Raw genomic sequence first — 18,241 nt, 5'->3', positions numbered from 1 at the left:
ATATTTATCCACCAATCACATGGCCACTTAACCTGACTTTCCCTTGTTATTCAATATTTCAGATAGAGGTTAAAAGTTGTGCTATATTTATCCACCAATCACCTTTACATCTGACAGAACCCAGTGTAGACATTTCACAGAATCTGATGTCAGCCATTACATCTAATACCTTACCTCCCACTTTAGTGGTCTGTCTACCACAGATTCACATCACTAGTTCTGGTATGAAATCTACGTCTTGTATACAGGAGATACCTGTTAACTCTATGGAAGGATCGTTAGTGGGTAAGGTTATCTTGCACAATAAAAACGATATTGTAAGCTATTTTTCCTCAAATCAAGAGTGTATGTTATATGCCAAGGCAGAGGGAATCATACACAGAAACAAGAATATAAATATTCATGGACTTGTTGCAAAAGACAACATTATATATAAGAAGCATAATTTCATTATTTAAGACCCATTACATTGATTTAACTGTTGTTAAATTTTTGTTATTATTCACACATAAGAAAATCTAAAACAAAAGCAAATAAAATTTATTGTATATTATATGTTATTCAGGTCTCAGACAGGGTATATACTGTGACATTCCCGGCTTAGAGTTTGTATCCCCTGAGCCGAAGGCGAAGGGGATATAAGCCCTAAGCCAGGAATGTCACAGTATATACCCTTTCTGAGACCTGAATTACACATATATTATAAGTTATCTACGTTCATATCCGTAGATATGGGTATTTTAACACCCTGAAGTACCCCAGTATACCATGAGGCGTAGCCGAAGGGTGTACAGGGTACTGAAGGGTGTTAAAATACCCATATCTATGGATATGAACGTAGATAACGAATTTATCCCCGGTCTTAGTCCGAATCGGGCGAGTTTTATGGAAATTCGGGTACCAAGTCTAACGTGAACACAACGTTTTTTTCATTATCTAAAAAAGTTTTACTGAAATTTGGAAATTTTACATATTTTTTACGGGGTGTAGGGTACTACCTTTGGTAGAACCCTACAGGTAGTCAAATATAAGACGTTTATAATACGGAGACAGAGAAACCGGATTGAGTCAAATTTGGCGCTCAATGTTGTTGGAGTTACGTCATAGATGGTTTGACGTCAACGTGGGTCATTTGCATAGCTAGGTCAGTAGTCCCATTCCTTAAAAATGTGTCAGTCAAGTGATGCATTTAATGATATGAGTGTAAATGATCGGCATAATAGGACAAAATCGTTAATGAATTAAATATTTGATTACAAACGTCATGAATAATCTACAGAATTCAATATTTCACAAGGAACAACCATGGAACGAAGGAAAACTTGCGTGAAGTTCCCGCGGGATAATGGTTAGCAACGTCCGGGGATATGGGTTAGCAACACCCAGGGGCTATGGGTTTTGTAACGACGTGCGTTAACCAATCAAAATCCTAGATATATACTAAGCCGGGGATAATACGGATTACCCCTGACTTAATGTTATTTTCCAGTGCAGGTATTTTTTGACAACACATATATAAGTTGAAAAACCTAACCTGTTATGTTCGGCATACGCGAAGGATTTTCTAATTTGCTGTGAACATAATTTTATCGTGTATGTTATAATTTATAATAACACTTTCAACATTAAATTTAAGTATTAAAAGTGTAAATTGCATGATTTTGTATCAAAAATGTATTATTTACTGAAACACGTTATTATTTTCCCTCTGTGAGCCTCTGACAGTCTGATAGCTTTTGACTACGTCACATAGTAACTGGTGTTATGATGACGTTTTTGAGGTTCCAATTGAGGATAAAAACGTCGTATATACCCGGGCAGATTCCTGAATATATACTGACATCTCTGTGTTGTTATCCAATCACAAACCTCGACACATTTGTAATCCGTAATATAACTGTATATTCATTATTAATTGATTTTCGTTGTTTTGTTAATAAAAATGTATCAATACTCAAATAAGTAATAAACAGCTGTGCCATGATCGCATGATACGCCCGACGCCTTGTGTGGAAGTTTTATGCAATATTCATAAATAGTTTCTGAGAAAGTTTTAAGCAATAACCATATATTGTTTTTGAGATACATCGTGACATGTAAAAAAAACTCCCCCTTTTCTACAAAATACTCAATAACTCAAAAATAAAATATTGAATCATCACCAAAAAGTATACAGATCTTAAGATTGATATAACTAAGATGTTTGTAAAGTTTTAAGCAATAATCAAAAATCGTTTTTGAGATACAGTGCGACATGTGAAAAAAACACACCTGTTTAAGTGACAAAGTGCCATAACTCAAAAAGTTGTAATCTAATTTTCACCGAAAAGTATACAGATCATTTGATTATCATAAGAAACAACCATATTAAGTTTTATGAAATTTGGATAAGTCGTTCTCAAGTAAAGGTGCGACATGTTTACGCCAGATAGACAGACAGACAGACGGACAGACAGACAGACAGACAGAAGGACGGATGCAGGACATTTGTATACCATAATATGTCCCGTCAAATTTTGGAGGGCGTATAAAAATTGTTCAATAGAATTAAGAATAGAATGGGGCAAAGAGACAAGAACCCAACCAAAGAGTAGAGAACAATTGAGTGCCAATAGCAGGGCTGGACAATAACGTTTGTCCAATTGTCAGGTACCTGAGGAAAATGGTCCAATATGTAAAAGCCATATCAAGCTTGTTCGACAGTTCAAGTAAAACAGTTCTGTTGAAAATAAATTGAATCCAACTTTATGATCACAAAAAACAAGAAAAGAAGATAAAAATATTTATTGTATTTTTGTACATTATATTATTCTACAGGAGAGAAGTTGCCATGGAGAATGGTTTTGAATCATTTTTGTGTCCACACCATACTCTCTAAACAGACTGTAGTACCAATCATCAAACCTACCACTGTCAGCTGTACGATTGGTGTCACCACAAAGTATAACCCTCCCACATCAGACAATATATCATCTCTAGGACTGTGTTTACATACTGATATGCATGCTGTTGTCATGGCAATATCAAAATCTCAGGTATATAACATTAGTTTCAAGGTGACACACTTTTGACCTTAAACTTTACATATCAGTTTATTGTTATCACCTTTCTTCTCTATTTTCATTGTACTGTGCAAAAATTTCCTTCTTTAACAAATTTTGTTTTGATCAGACTTAAATACATGGAACTTCTCTGTTTAACACAAATTCTTTTGGGGGAACGCATCTTAATATGGGAAACTTGGAAAGGGACATAATAATTAACCAGGTAAGCAAAGCAAGACAGTCATTACAACTAAATATTACTAGCCATCACAGCTAAACAAGACAGTCATTACAACTAAATATTACTAGCCATCACAGCTAAACAAGACAGTCATTACAACTAAATATGACTAGCCATCACAATAGGAAAATGAGGTTAGTGTCCCTTAATGACTTTATAATCCTATTCATTAGACATGATAAAATAAAACAATATTTTGAAAGGATTGCAAAATTTTACAATGTCTGCAATTTGTGATGCAAGGTAATGGCTCTCCTCAAATTGCCTTTTTTGTAAATTATGAGAAATGACATCAATATAAGTATAACTCATTAAAGATACTAGGCTTATGATTTTGTACTCCTGATGTATGTTTCATCTACAAAAGACTCATCAGTCATGATCCAATTAAAAACATAAAAAGACAAAATCAAGTAGAAAGTAATATAATATGGTGTTAAATAGTCTTAAAATCACTAAAAATGCGAACCACTATTAAACACATTACTTTAACAGTACTTAAAAAATAAACAAACACAATGAATCATTCCAGAACATTCTAATTTCTTTGTAATTTTAATATAGCAATTTGTTGTATGATATTTTACAGATAGTTTTATGTAGCAGTTTGTTAAACCAACTGACAGGACTATTTGGTATGGTAATGTCCCTAATCAAATCACTACACAAATCAGACCACACCATTACACATACAACAGACAAACCAGACTTATCAGAAATAGCCCTCCCTGAACCAACACCTGTAGGTCAGTCACGAGACTACACAGGGATGACAGAAACAGAGACGTCAGATGTCACATCACGAGAACCTACACCTAACCTTGACCTTGAAAAGTCACCAGACAAGGTCAAACTGTCACTGTGGTTACAATGGACACTTCCAAAGCTGGAGTTCAGATTTTATAGTGAGGCTATCACTAAAGAAAGTAAGTACATGAATTTGTCAGACAACCAATAGACCACTTTCGAGTTCATCCGTCACCGGAAAAAACTCGCCAATTATACGCGCCTTTATCACCGTCATATGTGCGTTTAGGGGCGTCGTCACTTCCTTACAATGTTGAGCGAGTGGTTGGAAAATTATAATTCTATATTTTACGAATTATTCGGCAAATTAAATTCTGAAAATAGACAATCAACACTGCTGTCATTAGGGAATTGTCAGTAAGTACCTACAGAGCAACCATTATTTCTAGTTTATCCTGCACAAAAACGATCACTTAGACGCTTGATGAACGTAAATAGTGCAGGGATACAGGCGAGCCCCTCTATCTGGTAAATGACGTCATAAAGGCGTGCATAATTGACGAGTTTTTGCCGGTGATGGATGAACTCGAAAGTGGTCTATTGGTCCTGCAATGGATTACAAATTGTTAAAAGAAAAAAATGATATGCCAATTGAAAAAGATGAGTTGAAAGAAAGACGGACTGGACAAGGAACCAAGAAGAGGCAAAATAACCTGTCCTGTTCTGCATATTTTACAAAAGTCAAAATTCTCTCAACTTATGTCATGTCCAAGAAAACCAGTTCAGAAGAAGCTTTGCTTTTTTTTTTATAACAAATACAAATACCTTTGTACTCTTGGCTTGTAACTAATGTAACCTCTCTAACTTGATTTTTTTAGATATTGTAAATATTTATTGTTGTATTTGTTATCTCTGTATCGATGTAATGCATTGGCTTTATGATAATAAGGATAAATACAAAACACTACAGCAGATATTTTTTGGCAAACAAGGGTTTATAATCTACAATTTAATTGAATAATTGTATTTATTTAAATGACAAAGTAAAACTTTAATGTAGTACCCTATTGGAAATGAGAGAATATAAAAAAAAAAATGCAAATGTTTTTAGAAAAAAAATCATCACGGACATAAAAGGCTAAAACTTTGGGAGGATATTTTACTTATATTGAAAAACTAAACAAAAGGGACCAAAACAGCCACATTCCTTGAAATTTATTTTAAACTAAGGGACTTGGTGTTATCAACTGAAAACAATAAGAAAGTATTCTTTTATAATACAAAAGTAACCTCAGTTTGAGCTATATATATGAAATTAGATTGTGTATAATATTTTACTGGGTGCATGTTTAAAGAAAGCAGAGAGCGAGAGCATTGTTATAGATGCTATTTAAGAATATTTATTATATTGTAGGTAGTAGAGTGACCTTAACCTTAGATGACTTGACCTTGTCATTAGATGTAGAACAAGTATATACCAAGGCCAAGGTTAAATGTGGGTCATGCAATGCTCATATCTATCATAAAAGTAATACAAGGTAAAGTTCAACCGTCAAATTCTAAACTGTCATACACAGTTCTCTTAAACAATATTGAAAATTGTTAAATTCTAATTATAATGTCAATGCAAAAATTTGAATTCTTTGTATGTATAACAGCTTTAAGCTGGAAATGTAACACCAAATTTAAATTCAAGTAATGTTAAATTTCTATATCTTATTTTTAAAATTATAATATTCCTCTTTTGAATAGAGTTCTAAATGTCTAAAATGAAATTATCATACAACAGGATCAGAGGGGATTATGATATAGTTTAGAATGACTACTTTCTCTAGTTCAGCCATATTTCAATATACTGTGCATTCATTATTATTCGTTGGATACCAAATTTTGTGAATTTCGTGGGTACAGGAGAACCACAAATTTAAGTGTTCAAAGAATTACCAAAGATCCATATAAAGAAAAACCATGAAATCTAATATCCACGAAATTGGAAGTATTCCTAAATCCACGAAAATTGTTACCCACGAAAAATCAATAAATTTACAGTATTTGATTAAGAACATGTCATAGCTCCAAATCTTACTTTAACAAGTATTAAAACCCCACTCATAATGAAGTTCATTTATTAATGTTTTTTGTCTCTTTAACAGTAACCAATGGCTTGAAGGTTCTTACCTAGGAATACTGATGACCTGCCAGAAGGAAATACCACATGACATTCACATAATCTCTAACAAAATGTGGTCAGCTGACCAACATACTCTTTCTAACTTCCCTTCTAGAGAAGCCACAACAAGGGATGTAACTCATAGCTTTCTCAATTTCACTTTCACAAGAGCACTGTGTAAAAATGTGGCCAAGAAAATGAGGAAGTTGAACGATGACTTAGCGGACATGGGAAGTATCGGGGATGGCTGTGAGTCACATGACCTGTATTTCCATAAGTATATATGTGAAGTGTGTTTAACTATTGAACCATTTGATTTGATATTCCAAGCACCTGCTGTGAACACAATTCTGGATTGTTTTAATCTTTCACAAGGGAAATCATCTAAATCTAAAGGAAAGAAATCAGAATATGTGTTAAAGTCTAATACACCAAAGCAGTCATTACCCATCCTGACAGCTGGTAACTTACCGTTAATCTACATCAACATGTCAAGTGTAAGACTACTCATACCAAAAGTACAAAGTTCTAATAAACAAGAGGCTGACAGCAGTCTATCAGGGCCTGACTTACTAGACCAGGATATTTTGATGGCATGTTTCCAGTCCCTGTCTGTTGTACCTCAGGCTGATAATCCACTGCCCAGGCATCCAACAGATAAGGAGCTATATCATAGAGCCCTCCACGCTAACCTGACACATCAACCTGGGTCAGCCATAGAGAATAGACAATATCAGATAGATGTTAAAGGTATCTCCATGAGTACAGGTAGGTAATATATCATAGAGCCCTTCAAGCTAACCTGACACATCAACCAGGGTCAGCCATAGAGAATAGACAATATCAGATAGATGTTAAAGGCATTTCCATGAGTACAGGTAGGTAATACATGTATATCATAGAGCCCTTCACGCTAACCTGACACATCAACCTGGGTCAGCCATAGAGTATAGACAATATCAGATAGATGTTAAAGGCATCTCCATGATCACAGGTAGGTAATATATCATTGAGCCCTTCATGCTTACCTGACACATCAACCTGGGTCAGTCATAGAGAATAGACAATATCAGATAGATGTTAAAGGCATCTCCATGAGTACAGGTAGGTAATATATCATAGAGCCCTTCACGCTAACCTGACACATCAACCAGGGTCAGCCATAGAGAATAGACAATATCAGATAGATGTTAAAGGCATCTCCATGAGTACAGGTAGGTAATATATCATAGAGCCCTAAACACTAACCTGACACATCAACCTGGGTCAGCCATAGAGAATAGACAATATCAGATAGATGTTAAAGGCATCTCCATGAGTACAGGTAGGTAATATATCATAGAGCTCTACACGCCAACCTGACACATCAACCAGGGTCAGCCATAGAGAATAGACAATATCAGATAGATGTTAAAGGCATCTCCATGAGTACAGGTAGGTAATATATCATAGAGCCCTAAACACTAACCTGACACTTCAACCTGGGTCAGGCATAGAGAATAGACAATATCAGATAGATGTTAAAGGCATCTCCATGAGTACAGGTAGGTAATATATCATAGAGCTCTACACGCCAACCTGACACATCAACCAGGGTCAGCCATAGAGAATAGACAATATCAGATAGATGTTAAAGGCATCTCCATGAGTATAGGTAGGTAATATATCATAGAGCCCTTCACGCTAACCTGACACATCAACCTGGGTCAGCCATAGAGAATAGACAATATCAGATAGATGTTAAAGGCATCTCCATGAGTACAGGTAGGTAATATATCATAGAGCTCTACACGCCAACCTGACACATCAACCAGGGTCAGCCATAGAGAATAGACAATATCAGATAGATGTTAAAGGCATCTCCATGAGTACAGGTAGGTAATATATCATAGAGCCCTTCACGCTAACCTGACACATCAACCTGGGTCAGCCATAGAGAATAGACAATATCAGATAGATTTTAAAGGCATCTCCATGAGTACAGGTAGGTAATATATCATAGAGCCCTTCACGCTAACCTGACACATCAACCAGGGTCAGCCATAGAGAATAGACAATATCAGATAGATGTTAAAGGCATCTCCATGAGTACAGGTAGGTAATATATCATAGAGCCCTACACTCTAACCTGACACATCAACCAGGGTCAGCCATAGAGAATAGACAATATCAGATAGATGTTAAAGGCATCTCAATGTGTACAGGTAGGTAACATATCATAGAGCCCTTCACGCTAACCTGACACATCAACCTGGGTCAGCCATAGAGAATAGACAATATCAGATAGATGTTAAAGGCATCTCCATGAGTACAGGTAGGTAATATATCATAGAGCCCTTCACGCTAACCTGACACTTCAACCAGGGTCAGCCATAGAGAATAGACAATATCAGATAGATGTTAAAGGCATCTTCATGAGTACAGGTAGGTAATATATCATAGAGCTCTACACGCCAACCTGACACATCAACCAGGGTCAGCCATAGAGAATAGACAATATCAGATAGATGTTAAAGGCATCTCCATGAGTACAGGTAGGTAATATATCATAGAGCCCTTCACGCTAACCTGACACATCAACCTGGGTCAGCCATAGAGAATAGACAATATCAGATAGATGTTAAAGGCATCTCCATGAGTACAGGTAGGTAATATATCATAGAGCCCTTCCGCTTACCTGACACATCAACCTGGGTCAGCCATAGAGAATAGACAATATCAGATAGATGTTAAAGGCATCTCCATGAGTACAGGTAGTTATCATGAAGCCTTATTAATGCAATAGTCTTGACGATGATTTAAATCATAAACTGATTCAGATTAAAATAATAAATGAGAATTAATAAAGATTAACAGCTTATCTTATACAATCACAACAATTAACAAATGTTCCATTATGTTCTTAATTTCTTTTTGAATAAGTCATCATCAAGAATGTTTTTGAGCCAAAAATAAGAAAATGAAAGTGAAGATTTAGCAAAACAAATTATTGATTACCAGCAAAAACAGATAAAAAGTAACTTAAATCTTTGTAGTAAGTATCCAGCAAACAGATTTGTTGTGAACTGAAAAAAGAATGAAACGTAAAAAATCTTTTCCTGAATTAAAATATTCAAGGGATGATATAAATTCAAACTAATTTAAAGAAAAGTTATACATGAAAACTGTTTATTGAACAGGAAGTTGGGAAGATTTTGTGGACAGAGTGAAGCATGATGGGAGATTAGTTAACCAGCCTGTTGTACAGATACCTGCTTTAGAATGGAACACTGCAGACAAACATTTCAGGTCAATAATAATCTCACTTATTTCTTATAAGTACAATGGGTAGGCATGTTTTATATTAGACATATCTTTTCAATGATATCTTTGATTGTTTACTTGAAGACTACAATAATTTAGATCATAAATTTTCTAACAATTTTACAATTTATTGAACAATATGAAGATTTCCAATGAAAGAAAGCACGAGTTATCTCCCATATACCACAACCTGAATTTTAATACAAATATTTTTGTTATTCGCAGGAAACCTAAGGAGGATATAGAGTTACTACCCTTGGTAACTGGTGTTGATGTTAAGATAGTAGCTGCTCCTGCCATTGTATACCAGACACCAGGTGTCACTGACTGCAATGTTTCCAAGGTATAAAAACTGCCATTAGTACTGAAGCTATAACAGTAGTACATTGTAATACTAGCCATTTTAGTCAGACTCAATGTGTATATAGAGTTGTGGCCGTTATTTTATGTCAACAGTGTTCCCAATGTATTCACTGAATAAAAATTGGTTTACTATAGGTCAAAATACAAAAACAAGTACAAATTTAAATTTAAATTCAGAGGTACATGTTAAACATATTTGATTGTCATAAATGAGGACAATTTGATTAAGCAAGTCTTTTTTTTTTACATTTTATATCCCTTCTCCAATATTTACATAAGGTACACATTAATATTGTGACATTATTCATAAAGACAAATGAATAGACAGAGAGGACATTTCTGATTTATACTTTTTAGAATACTTGTTTATGCCAAAACTCTTTCAAAGCTATACAAAAATGGAAAATGATATTGAAGGAGAATAAATTAAATCACATTTAAAAGTGTTAAATTCAACTCCTATTACTGAAAGAAGGAGAAACAAATATTTATCTATTTTATATGTTTTATTTTTTTTTGGAAAAAGAGGGAGGAGTCATTTTTTTACTCTTACTTGACACCATTCGTATTTCAGATTTTAGTTTGTGGACATGCTTTAGAAATGAACTTCACCAATGAACTTGACATTTATGTCAGTACAAACCAGGTCAAGTTATTGTCAGAGATAACTATACAAACAATGGCTAAACTGACAGAAACAAGAGAAGATGATCTTATAGAAGAGACTGTTGACAGAGTTGATTTATCAGGAAGTGGATCAGAAATCCTTGTGGCGGACAGTGGAATAGAAAGTGATGTATCCACTATAATAGGGAGAAAGGCCAAGGACAGAAATCCTGATGTCGTCATGTCACCTCAGGATTTAGACATGAGGTCAAAGGTTATCACACCTTTAGATATTCTTTTGACAGCCAGTAGAATATCAGTGATAACATACACACATAAACACAACAAAGACCAGAGACATAAAGTCAAGTTAGCTGAGACTCCAGATCTAACGAGGTCAGCGTCAGGGAAGCATACGTTTATAAAACTAGATGTGCCTAACCCTGAGGATACGACACAACTGTCTGTTGATCCATTCCTATATGTTTATATATCACAACCACATACAGTATTATCATGTCATCAAAGTCAACAGAAGTTTGAGATGTCCTGTTATGATGTTGTTGTCAAGGGGTCGTCTTTACAGTCAGCTCATCTAGGTAAGAAAAGTCAACAGAAGTTTGAAATGTCCTGTTATGATGTTCTTGTCAAGGGGTCGTCTTTACAGTCAGCTCATTTAGGTAAGAAAAGTCAACAGAAGTTTGAAATGTCCTGTTATGATGTTGTTGTCAAGGGGTCGTCTTTACAGTCAGCTCATCTAGGTAAGAAAAGTCAACAGAAGTTTGAAATGTCCTGTTATGATGTTCTTGTCAAGGGGTCGTCTTTACAGTCAGCTCATCTAGGTAAGTAATGTCAACAGAAGTTTGAAATGTCCTGTTATGATGTTCTTGTCAAGGGGTCGTCTTTACATTCAGCTCATCTAGGTAAGTAATGTCAACAGAAGTTTGAAATGTCCTGTTATGATGTTGTTGTCAAGGGGTCGTCTTTACAGTCAGCTCATTTAGGTAAGAAAAGTCAACAGAAGTTTGAAATGTCCTGTTATGATGTTGTTGTCAAGGGGTCGTCTTTACAGTCAGCTCATCTAGGTAAGAAAAGTCAACAGAAGTTTGAAATGTCCTGTTATGATGTTCTTGTCAAGGGGTCGTCTTTACATTCAGCTCATCTAGGTAAGTAATGTCAACAGAAGTTTGAAATGTCCTGTTATGATGTTCTTGTCAAGGGGTCGTCTTTACATTCAGCTCATCTAGGTAAGTAAAGTCAACAGAAGTTTGAAATGTCCTGTTATGATGTTGTTGTCAAGGGGTCGTCTTTACAGTCAGCTCATCTAGGTAAGTAATGTCAACAGAAGTTTGAAATGTCCTGTTATGATGTTGTTGTCAAGGGGTCGTCTTTACAGTCAGCTCATCTAGGTAAGTAATGTCAACAGAAGTTTGAAATGTCCTGTTATGATGTTCTTGTCAAGGGGTCGTCTTTACATTCAGCTCATCTAGGTAAGTAATGTCAACAGAAGTTTGAAATGTCCTGTTATGATGTTCTTGTCAAGGGGTCGTCTTTACAGTCAGCTCATCTAGGTAAGAAAAGTCAACAGAAGTTTGAAATGTCTTGTTGTGATGTTCTTGTCAAGGGGTCGTCTTTACAGTCAGCTCATCTAGGTAAGTAATGTCAACAGAAGTTTGAAATGTCTTGTTATGATGTTCTTGTCAAGGGGTCGTCTTTACAGTCAGCTCATCTAGGTAAGTAATGTCAACAGAAGTTTGAAATGTCCTGTTATGATGTTCTTGTCAAGGGGTCGTCTTTACAGTCAGCTCATCTAGGTAAGAAAAGTCAACAGAAGTTTGAGATGTCCTTTTATGATGTTGTTGTCAAGGGGTCGTCTTTACAGTCAGCTCATTTAGGTAAGAAAAGTCAACAGAAGTTTGAGATGTCCTGTTATGATGTTCTTGTCAAGGGGTCGTCTTTACAGTCAACTCATCTAGGTAAGAAAAGTCAACAGAAGTTTGAGATGTCCTGTTATGATGTTGTTGTCAAGGGGTCGTCTTTACAGTCAGCTCATTTAGGTAAGAAAAGTCAACAGAAGTTTGAGATGTCCTGTTATGATGTTCTTGTCAAGGGGTCGTCTTTACAGTCAGATCATTTAGGTAAGAAAAGTCAACAGAAGTTTGAGATGTCCTGTTATGATGTTGTTGTCAAGGGGTCGTCTTTACAGTCAGCTCATCTAGGTAAGAAAAGTCAACAGAAGTTTGAAATGTCCTGTTATGATGTTCTTGTCAAGGGGTCGTCTTTACAGTCAGCTCATCTAGGTAAGTAATGTCAACAGAAGTTTGAAATGTCCTGTTATGATGTTCTTGTCAAGGGGTCGTCTTTACATTCAGCTCATCTAGGTAAGTAATGTCAACAGAAGTTTGAAATGTCCTGTTATGATGTTGTTGTCAAGGGGTCGTCTTTACAGTCAGCTCATCTAGGTAAGTAATGTCAACAGAAGTTTGAAATGTCCTGTTATGATGTTGTTGTCAAGGGGTCGTCTTTACAGTCAGCTCATCTAGGTAAGTAATGTCAACAGAAGTTTGAAATGTCCTGTTATGATGTTCTTGTCAAGGGGTCGTCTTTACATTCAGCTCATCTAGGTAAGTAATGTCAACAGAAGTTTGAAATGTCCTGTTATGATGTTCTTGTCAAGGGGTCGTCTTTACAGTCAGCTCATCTAGGTAAGAAAAGTCAACAGAAGTTTGAAATGTCTTGTTGTGATGTTCTTGTCAAGGGGTCGTCTTTACAGTCAGCTCATCTAGGTAAGTAATGTCAACAGAAGTTTGAAATGTCTTGTTATGATGTTCTTGTCAAGGGGTCGTCTTTACAGTCAGCTCATCTAGGTAAGTAATGTCAACAGAAGTTTGAAATGTCCTGTTATGATGTTCTTGTCAAGGGGTCGTCTTTACAGTCAGCTCATCTAGGTAAGAAAAGTCAACAGAAGTTTGAGATGTCCTTTTATGATGTTGTTGTCAAGGGGTCGTCTTTACAGTCAGCTCATTTAGGTAAGAAAAGTCAACAGAAGTTTGAGATGTCCTGTTATGATGTTCTTGTCAAGGGGTCGTCTTTACAGTCAACTCATCTAGGTAAGAAAAGTCAACAGAAGTTTGAGATGTCCTGTTATGATGTTGTTGTCAAGGGGTCGTCTTTACAGTCAGCTCATTTAGGTAAGAAAAGTCAACAGAAGTTTGAAATGTCCTGTTATGATGTTGTTGTCAAGGGGTCGTCTTTACAGTCAGCTCATCTAGGTAAGAAAAGTCAACAGAAGTTTGAAATGTCCTGTTATGATGTTCTTGTCAAGGGGTCGTCTTTACAGTCAGCTCATCTAGGTAAGTAATGTCAACAGAAGTTTGAAATGTCCTGTTATGATGTTCTTGTCAAGGGGTCGTCTTTACAGTCAGCTCATCTAGGTAAGAAAAGTCAACAGAAGTTTGAGATGTCCTTTTATGATGTTGTTGTCAAGGGGTCGTCTTTACAGTCAACTCATCTAGGTAAGAAAAGTCAACAGAAGTTTGAGATGTCCTGTTATGATGTTCTTGTCAAGGGGTCGTCTTTACAGTCAGCTCATCTAGGTAAGTAATGTCAACAGAAGTTTGAAATGTCCTGTTATGATGTTCTTGTCAAGGGGTCGTCTTTACATTCAGCTCATCTAGGTAAGTAATGTCAACAGAAGTTTGAAATGTCCTGTTATGATGTTGTTGTCAAGGGGTCGTCTTTACAGTCAGCTCATCTAGGTAAGTAATGTCAACAGAAGTTTGAAATGTCCTGTTATGATGTTGTTGTCAAGGGGTCGTCTTTACAGTCAGCTCATCTAGGTAAGTAATGTCAACAGAAGTTTGAAATGTCCTGTTATGATGTTCTTGTCAAGGGGTCGTCTTTACATTCAGCTCATCTAGGTAAGAAAAGTCAACAGAAGTTTGAAATGTCCTGTTATGATGTTCTTGTCAAGGGGTCGTCTTTACATTCAGCTCATCTAGGTAAGAAAAGTCAACAGAAGTTTGAAATGTCCTGTTATGATGTTCTTGTCAAGGGGTCGTCTTTACAGTCAGCTCATCTAGGTAAGAAAAGTCAACAGAAGTTTGAAATGTCCTGTTATGATGTTGTTGTCAAGGGGTCGTCTTTACAGTCAGCTCATCTAGGTAAGAAAAGTCAACAGAAGTTTGAAATGTCTTGTTGTGATGTTCTTGTCAAGGGGTCGTCTTTACAGTCAGCTCATCTAGGTAAGTAATGTCAACAGAAGTTTGAAATGTCTTGTTATGATGTTCTTGTCAAGGGGTCGTCTTTACAGTCAGCTCATCTAGGTAAGTAATGTCAACAGAAGTTTGAAATGTCCTGTTATGATGTTCTTGTCAAGGGGTCGTCTTTACAGTCAGCTCATCTAGGTAAGAAAAGTCAACAGAAGTTTGAGATGTCCTTTTATGATGTTGTTGTCAAGGGGTCGTCTTTACAGTCAGCTCATTTAGGTAAGAAAAGTCAACAGAAGTTTGAGATGTCCTGTTATGATGTTCTTGTCAAGGGGTCGTCTTTACAGTCAACTCATCTAGGTAAGAAAAGTCAACAGAAGTTTGAGATGTCCTGTTATGATGTTGTTGTCAAGGGGTCGTCTTTACAGTCAGCTCATTTAGGTAAGAAAAGTCAACAGAAGTTTGAGATGTCCTGTTATGATGTTCTTGTCAAGGGGTCGTCTTTACAGTCAGATCATTTAGGTAAGAAAAGTCAACAGAAGTTTGAGATGTCCTGTTATGATGTTGTTGTCAAGGGGTCGTCTTTACAGTCAGCTCATCTAGGTAAGAAAAGTCAACAGAAGTTTGAAATGTCCTGTTATGATGTTCTTGTCAAGGGGTCGTCTTTACAGTCAGCTCATCTAGGTAAGTAATGTCAACAGAAGTTTGAAATGTCCTGTTATGATGTTCTTGTCAAGGGGTCGTCTTTACATTCAGCTCATCTAGGTAAGTAATGTCAACAGAAGTTTGAAATGTCCTGTTATGATGTTGTTGTCAAGGGGTCGTCTTTACAGTCAGCTCATCTAGGTAAGTAATGTCAACAGAAGTTTGAAATGTCCTGTTATGATGTTGTTGTCAAGGGGTCGTCTTTACAGTCAGCTCATCTAGGTAAGTAATGTCAACAGAAGTTTGAAATGTCCTGTTATGATGTTCTTGTCAAGGGGTCGTCTTTACATTCAGCTCATCTAGGTAAGTAATGTCAACAGAAGTTTGAAATGTCCTGTTATGATGTTCTTGTCAAGGGGTCGTCTTTACAGTCAGCTCATCTAGGTAAGAAAAGTCAACAGAAGTTTGAAATGTCTTGTTGTGATGTTCTTGTCAAGGGGTCGTCTTTACAGTCAGCTCATCTAGGTAAGTAATGTCAACAGAAGTTTGAAATGTCCTGTTATGATGTTCTTGTCAAGGGGTCGTCTTTACAGTCAGCTCATCTAGGTAAGAAAAGTCAACAGAAGTTTGAGATGTCCTGTTATGATGTTGTTGTCAAGGGGTCGTCTTTACAGTCAGCTCATCTAGGTAAGAAAAGTCAACAGAAGTTTGAGATGTCCTGTTATGATGTTGTTGTCAAGGGGTCGTCTTTACAGTCAGCTCATTTAGGTAAGAAAAGTCAACAGAAGTTTGAGATGTCCTGTTATGATGTTCTTGTCAAGGGGTCGTCTTTACAGTCAGATCATTTAGGTAAGAAAAGTCAACAGAAGTTTGAGATGTCCTGTTATGATGTTGTTGTCAAGGGGTCGTCTTTACAGTCAGCTCATCTAGGTAAGAAAAGTCAACAGAAGTTTGAAATGTCCTGTTATGATGTTCTTGTCAAGGGGTCGTCTTTACAGTCAGCTCATCTAGGTAAGAAAAGTCAACAGAAGTTTGAGATGTCCTGTTATGATGTTGTTGTCAAGGGGTCGTCTTTACAGTCAGCTCATTTAGGTAAGAAAAGTCAACAGAAGTTTGAGATGTCCTGTTATGATGTTCTTGTCAAGGGGTCGTCTTTAAGGTCAGCTCATCTAGGTAAGAAATGGTCAAAACCATCACTTAAATTATTGATTAACATCAAATTCTGACAACATTTTCAGGATAAAAATATCTTAAATAATTGAAATGTTGTCAAAAGTTAGTTTATCAGTAAATTATATTTGTAGTCAAAACATTTTGTATGATATAGTCAATAAACAACCATATAAAAAGTCAACTTGTAAAACAAGGTTCCATTGTGATCTTAAAAAAAGGTGACGTAAAAATTTGACTAACATACATGTTTTCTTTATATATAGACATGAAGACCATACCAGAGACAACTGATTTTAATGTGTATTGGTTTGAAACCAGACCTGGAAAACCTCATCCAAAAACAGGAATACCCCCAAGTCTATATACACTAAAAATAGAGGACTTTCTCATTGGTCCAGGTAATTCTATAAAAAGAAAAAAAAAACACCCTTGGTCCAGTTAATTTCTTATAACAAAATACCACAAAGTTTAACATACTCTAAACCTACATGTATATACACTAAAAGTAGAAAATATCTTAAATCTCTTTCCTCGTGTACACAATTATTCACCCAAAGCTTGTGTCAAATTATTGCAATGATTTTTTTCATATCAGAAAATATCAAAGTCAATTGAAATGTCATTGTGCATAAATAAGATTTATGAGGGTAACTTTCTTTTGACAAAAGTATAGTATAAAGTTAACACATATGAAACAAACATCAAGGAGAGAAAATCAAACATTATGATATTAGAATTTATTACATTGGTTGCAATGAATTACATTGATTTCCCAGTTAAATAAAAACCGATAATTTCACATGTGAAATAAACTTGGTTATTTCACTCTCTGACGTCATACAACAATAGGCATTGTAAAGACGTCGATAACGTCGGATCAAAACAAACTGTGAATGCGTAGGAAAAACATATAGTTCCTTACATTTTCTACATTAATTTCATGAAAAAGGCCATTAGCCAATGTAATAAAAAGTATAACTAATCGCCGTATTTGAATATAAAAAATAAACTTGTGACCGAACGCCACTATGGATTCATGGGTCGTTCACTCACGCGTTGTCTTATTTTTTATATTCAAATACAGCGATTAGTTATCCTATATTGTATATTATGAAAAGTATTAAATATAATATTTTATCTTTAGCAATTATACATCTAAGATTAGACAGGCCACTAAAGGTGAACTTCAGCCTGGATAAGATTGACCATGTTAAACATTTCATCTCTGAGATTGTCCCTCAGACTAAATCCTCTGAGAGACCACCCAGAACTGAGAAGACAACAACAGAGCATGCTCCTGATCCATTCCAAGGTAAAGTAGAATATCATTTACTTGTTTATAAATATAGAGAGTTTTAATTTAAGGATGTACTTAAGGTGGTACCCAACACTTTCACTAAAATTAATTTGGCTCGTTTAATTTTCATAAAATTTTGTCAAAGTATTTACTTTGACACTTTAACAAAAATGTAAAAATTAAAAAAAGTTTTGAACCAACCATTTTGTCAGAAAAATTACACTTGTTATATAGCAATTTGACAAACACCAATTTTGATCATTGAGAAGCTTTATGTTCCTTTTACAACACAATGTAATTAAAACATTTGGCTGACTTTACAGAGATATCTCCCTGTAGAGTAAGGTACCACCTTAAATTATCTATGAGCCATGCCTAATATAATATAAAAGACAAGTTACAGCCTTTTCTTTCCATTTAAAAAAAAAGTATCTCATAAGGAGA

The 18,241-nt window shown here is 35.7% G+C and overlaps 1 protein-coding gene across 1 annotated transcript in view; it reads left to right on the top strand.

Moving 5' to 3' along the window:
- The window catches only part of LOC134702392 (intermembrane lipid transfer protein VPS13B-like), a 74,375-nt gene that overhangs the window by 18,333 nt on the left and 37,801 nt on the right, over nt 1-18,241 (top strand). Inside the window, exons 14-23 of the mRNA XM_063563296.1 lie at nt 63-285; nt 2,818-3,035; nt 3,875-4,211; nt 5,447-5,570; nt 6,186-6,970; nt 9,382-9,490; nt 9,731-9,848; nt 10,443-11,073; nt 16,764-16,898; nt 17,645-17,812. Of these exons, the coding sequence (XP_063419366.1) occupies nt 63-285; nt 2,818-3,035; nt 3,875-4,211; nt 5,447-5,570; nt 6,186-6,970; nt 9,382-9,490; nt 9,731-9,848; nt 10,443-11,073; nt 16,764-16,898; nt 17,645-17,812 (2,848 nt within the window). The remainder of the gene's footprint in view (nt 1-62; nt 286-2,817; nt 3,036-3,874; nt 4,212-5,446; nt 5,571-6,185; nt 6,971-9,381; nt 9,491-9,730; nt 9,849-10,442; nt 11,074-16,763; nt 16,899-17,644; nt 17,813-18,241) is intronic.

The sequence above is a fragment of the Mytilus trossulus genome, unplaced genomic scaffold (genome assembly GCF_036588685.1).
Source record: "Mytilus trossulus isolate FHL-02 unplaced genomic scaffold, PNRI_Mtr1.1.1.hap1 h1tg000445l__unscaffolded, whole genome shotgun sequence".
Taxonomy (NCBI): domain Eukaryota; kingdom Metazoa; phylum Mollusca; class Bivalvia; order Mytilida; family Mytilidae; genus Mytilus; species Mytilus trossulus.
Note: the sequence above shows the minus strand (reverse complement) of the source record. Positions and strands in the feature narration are given on the sequence as shown.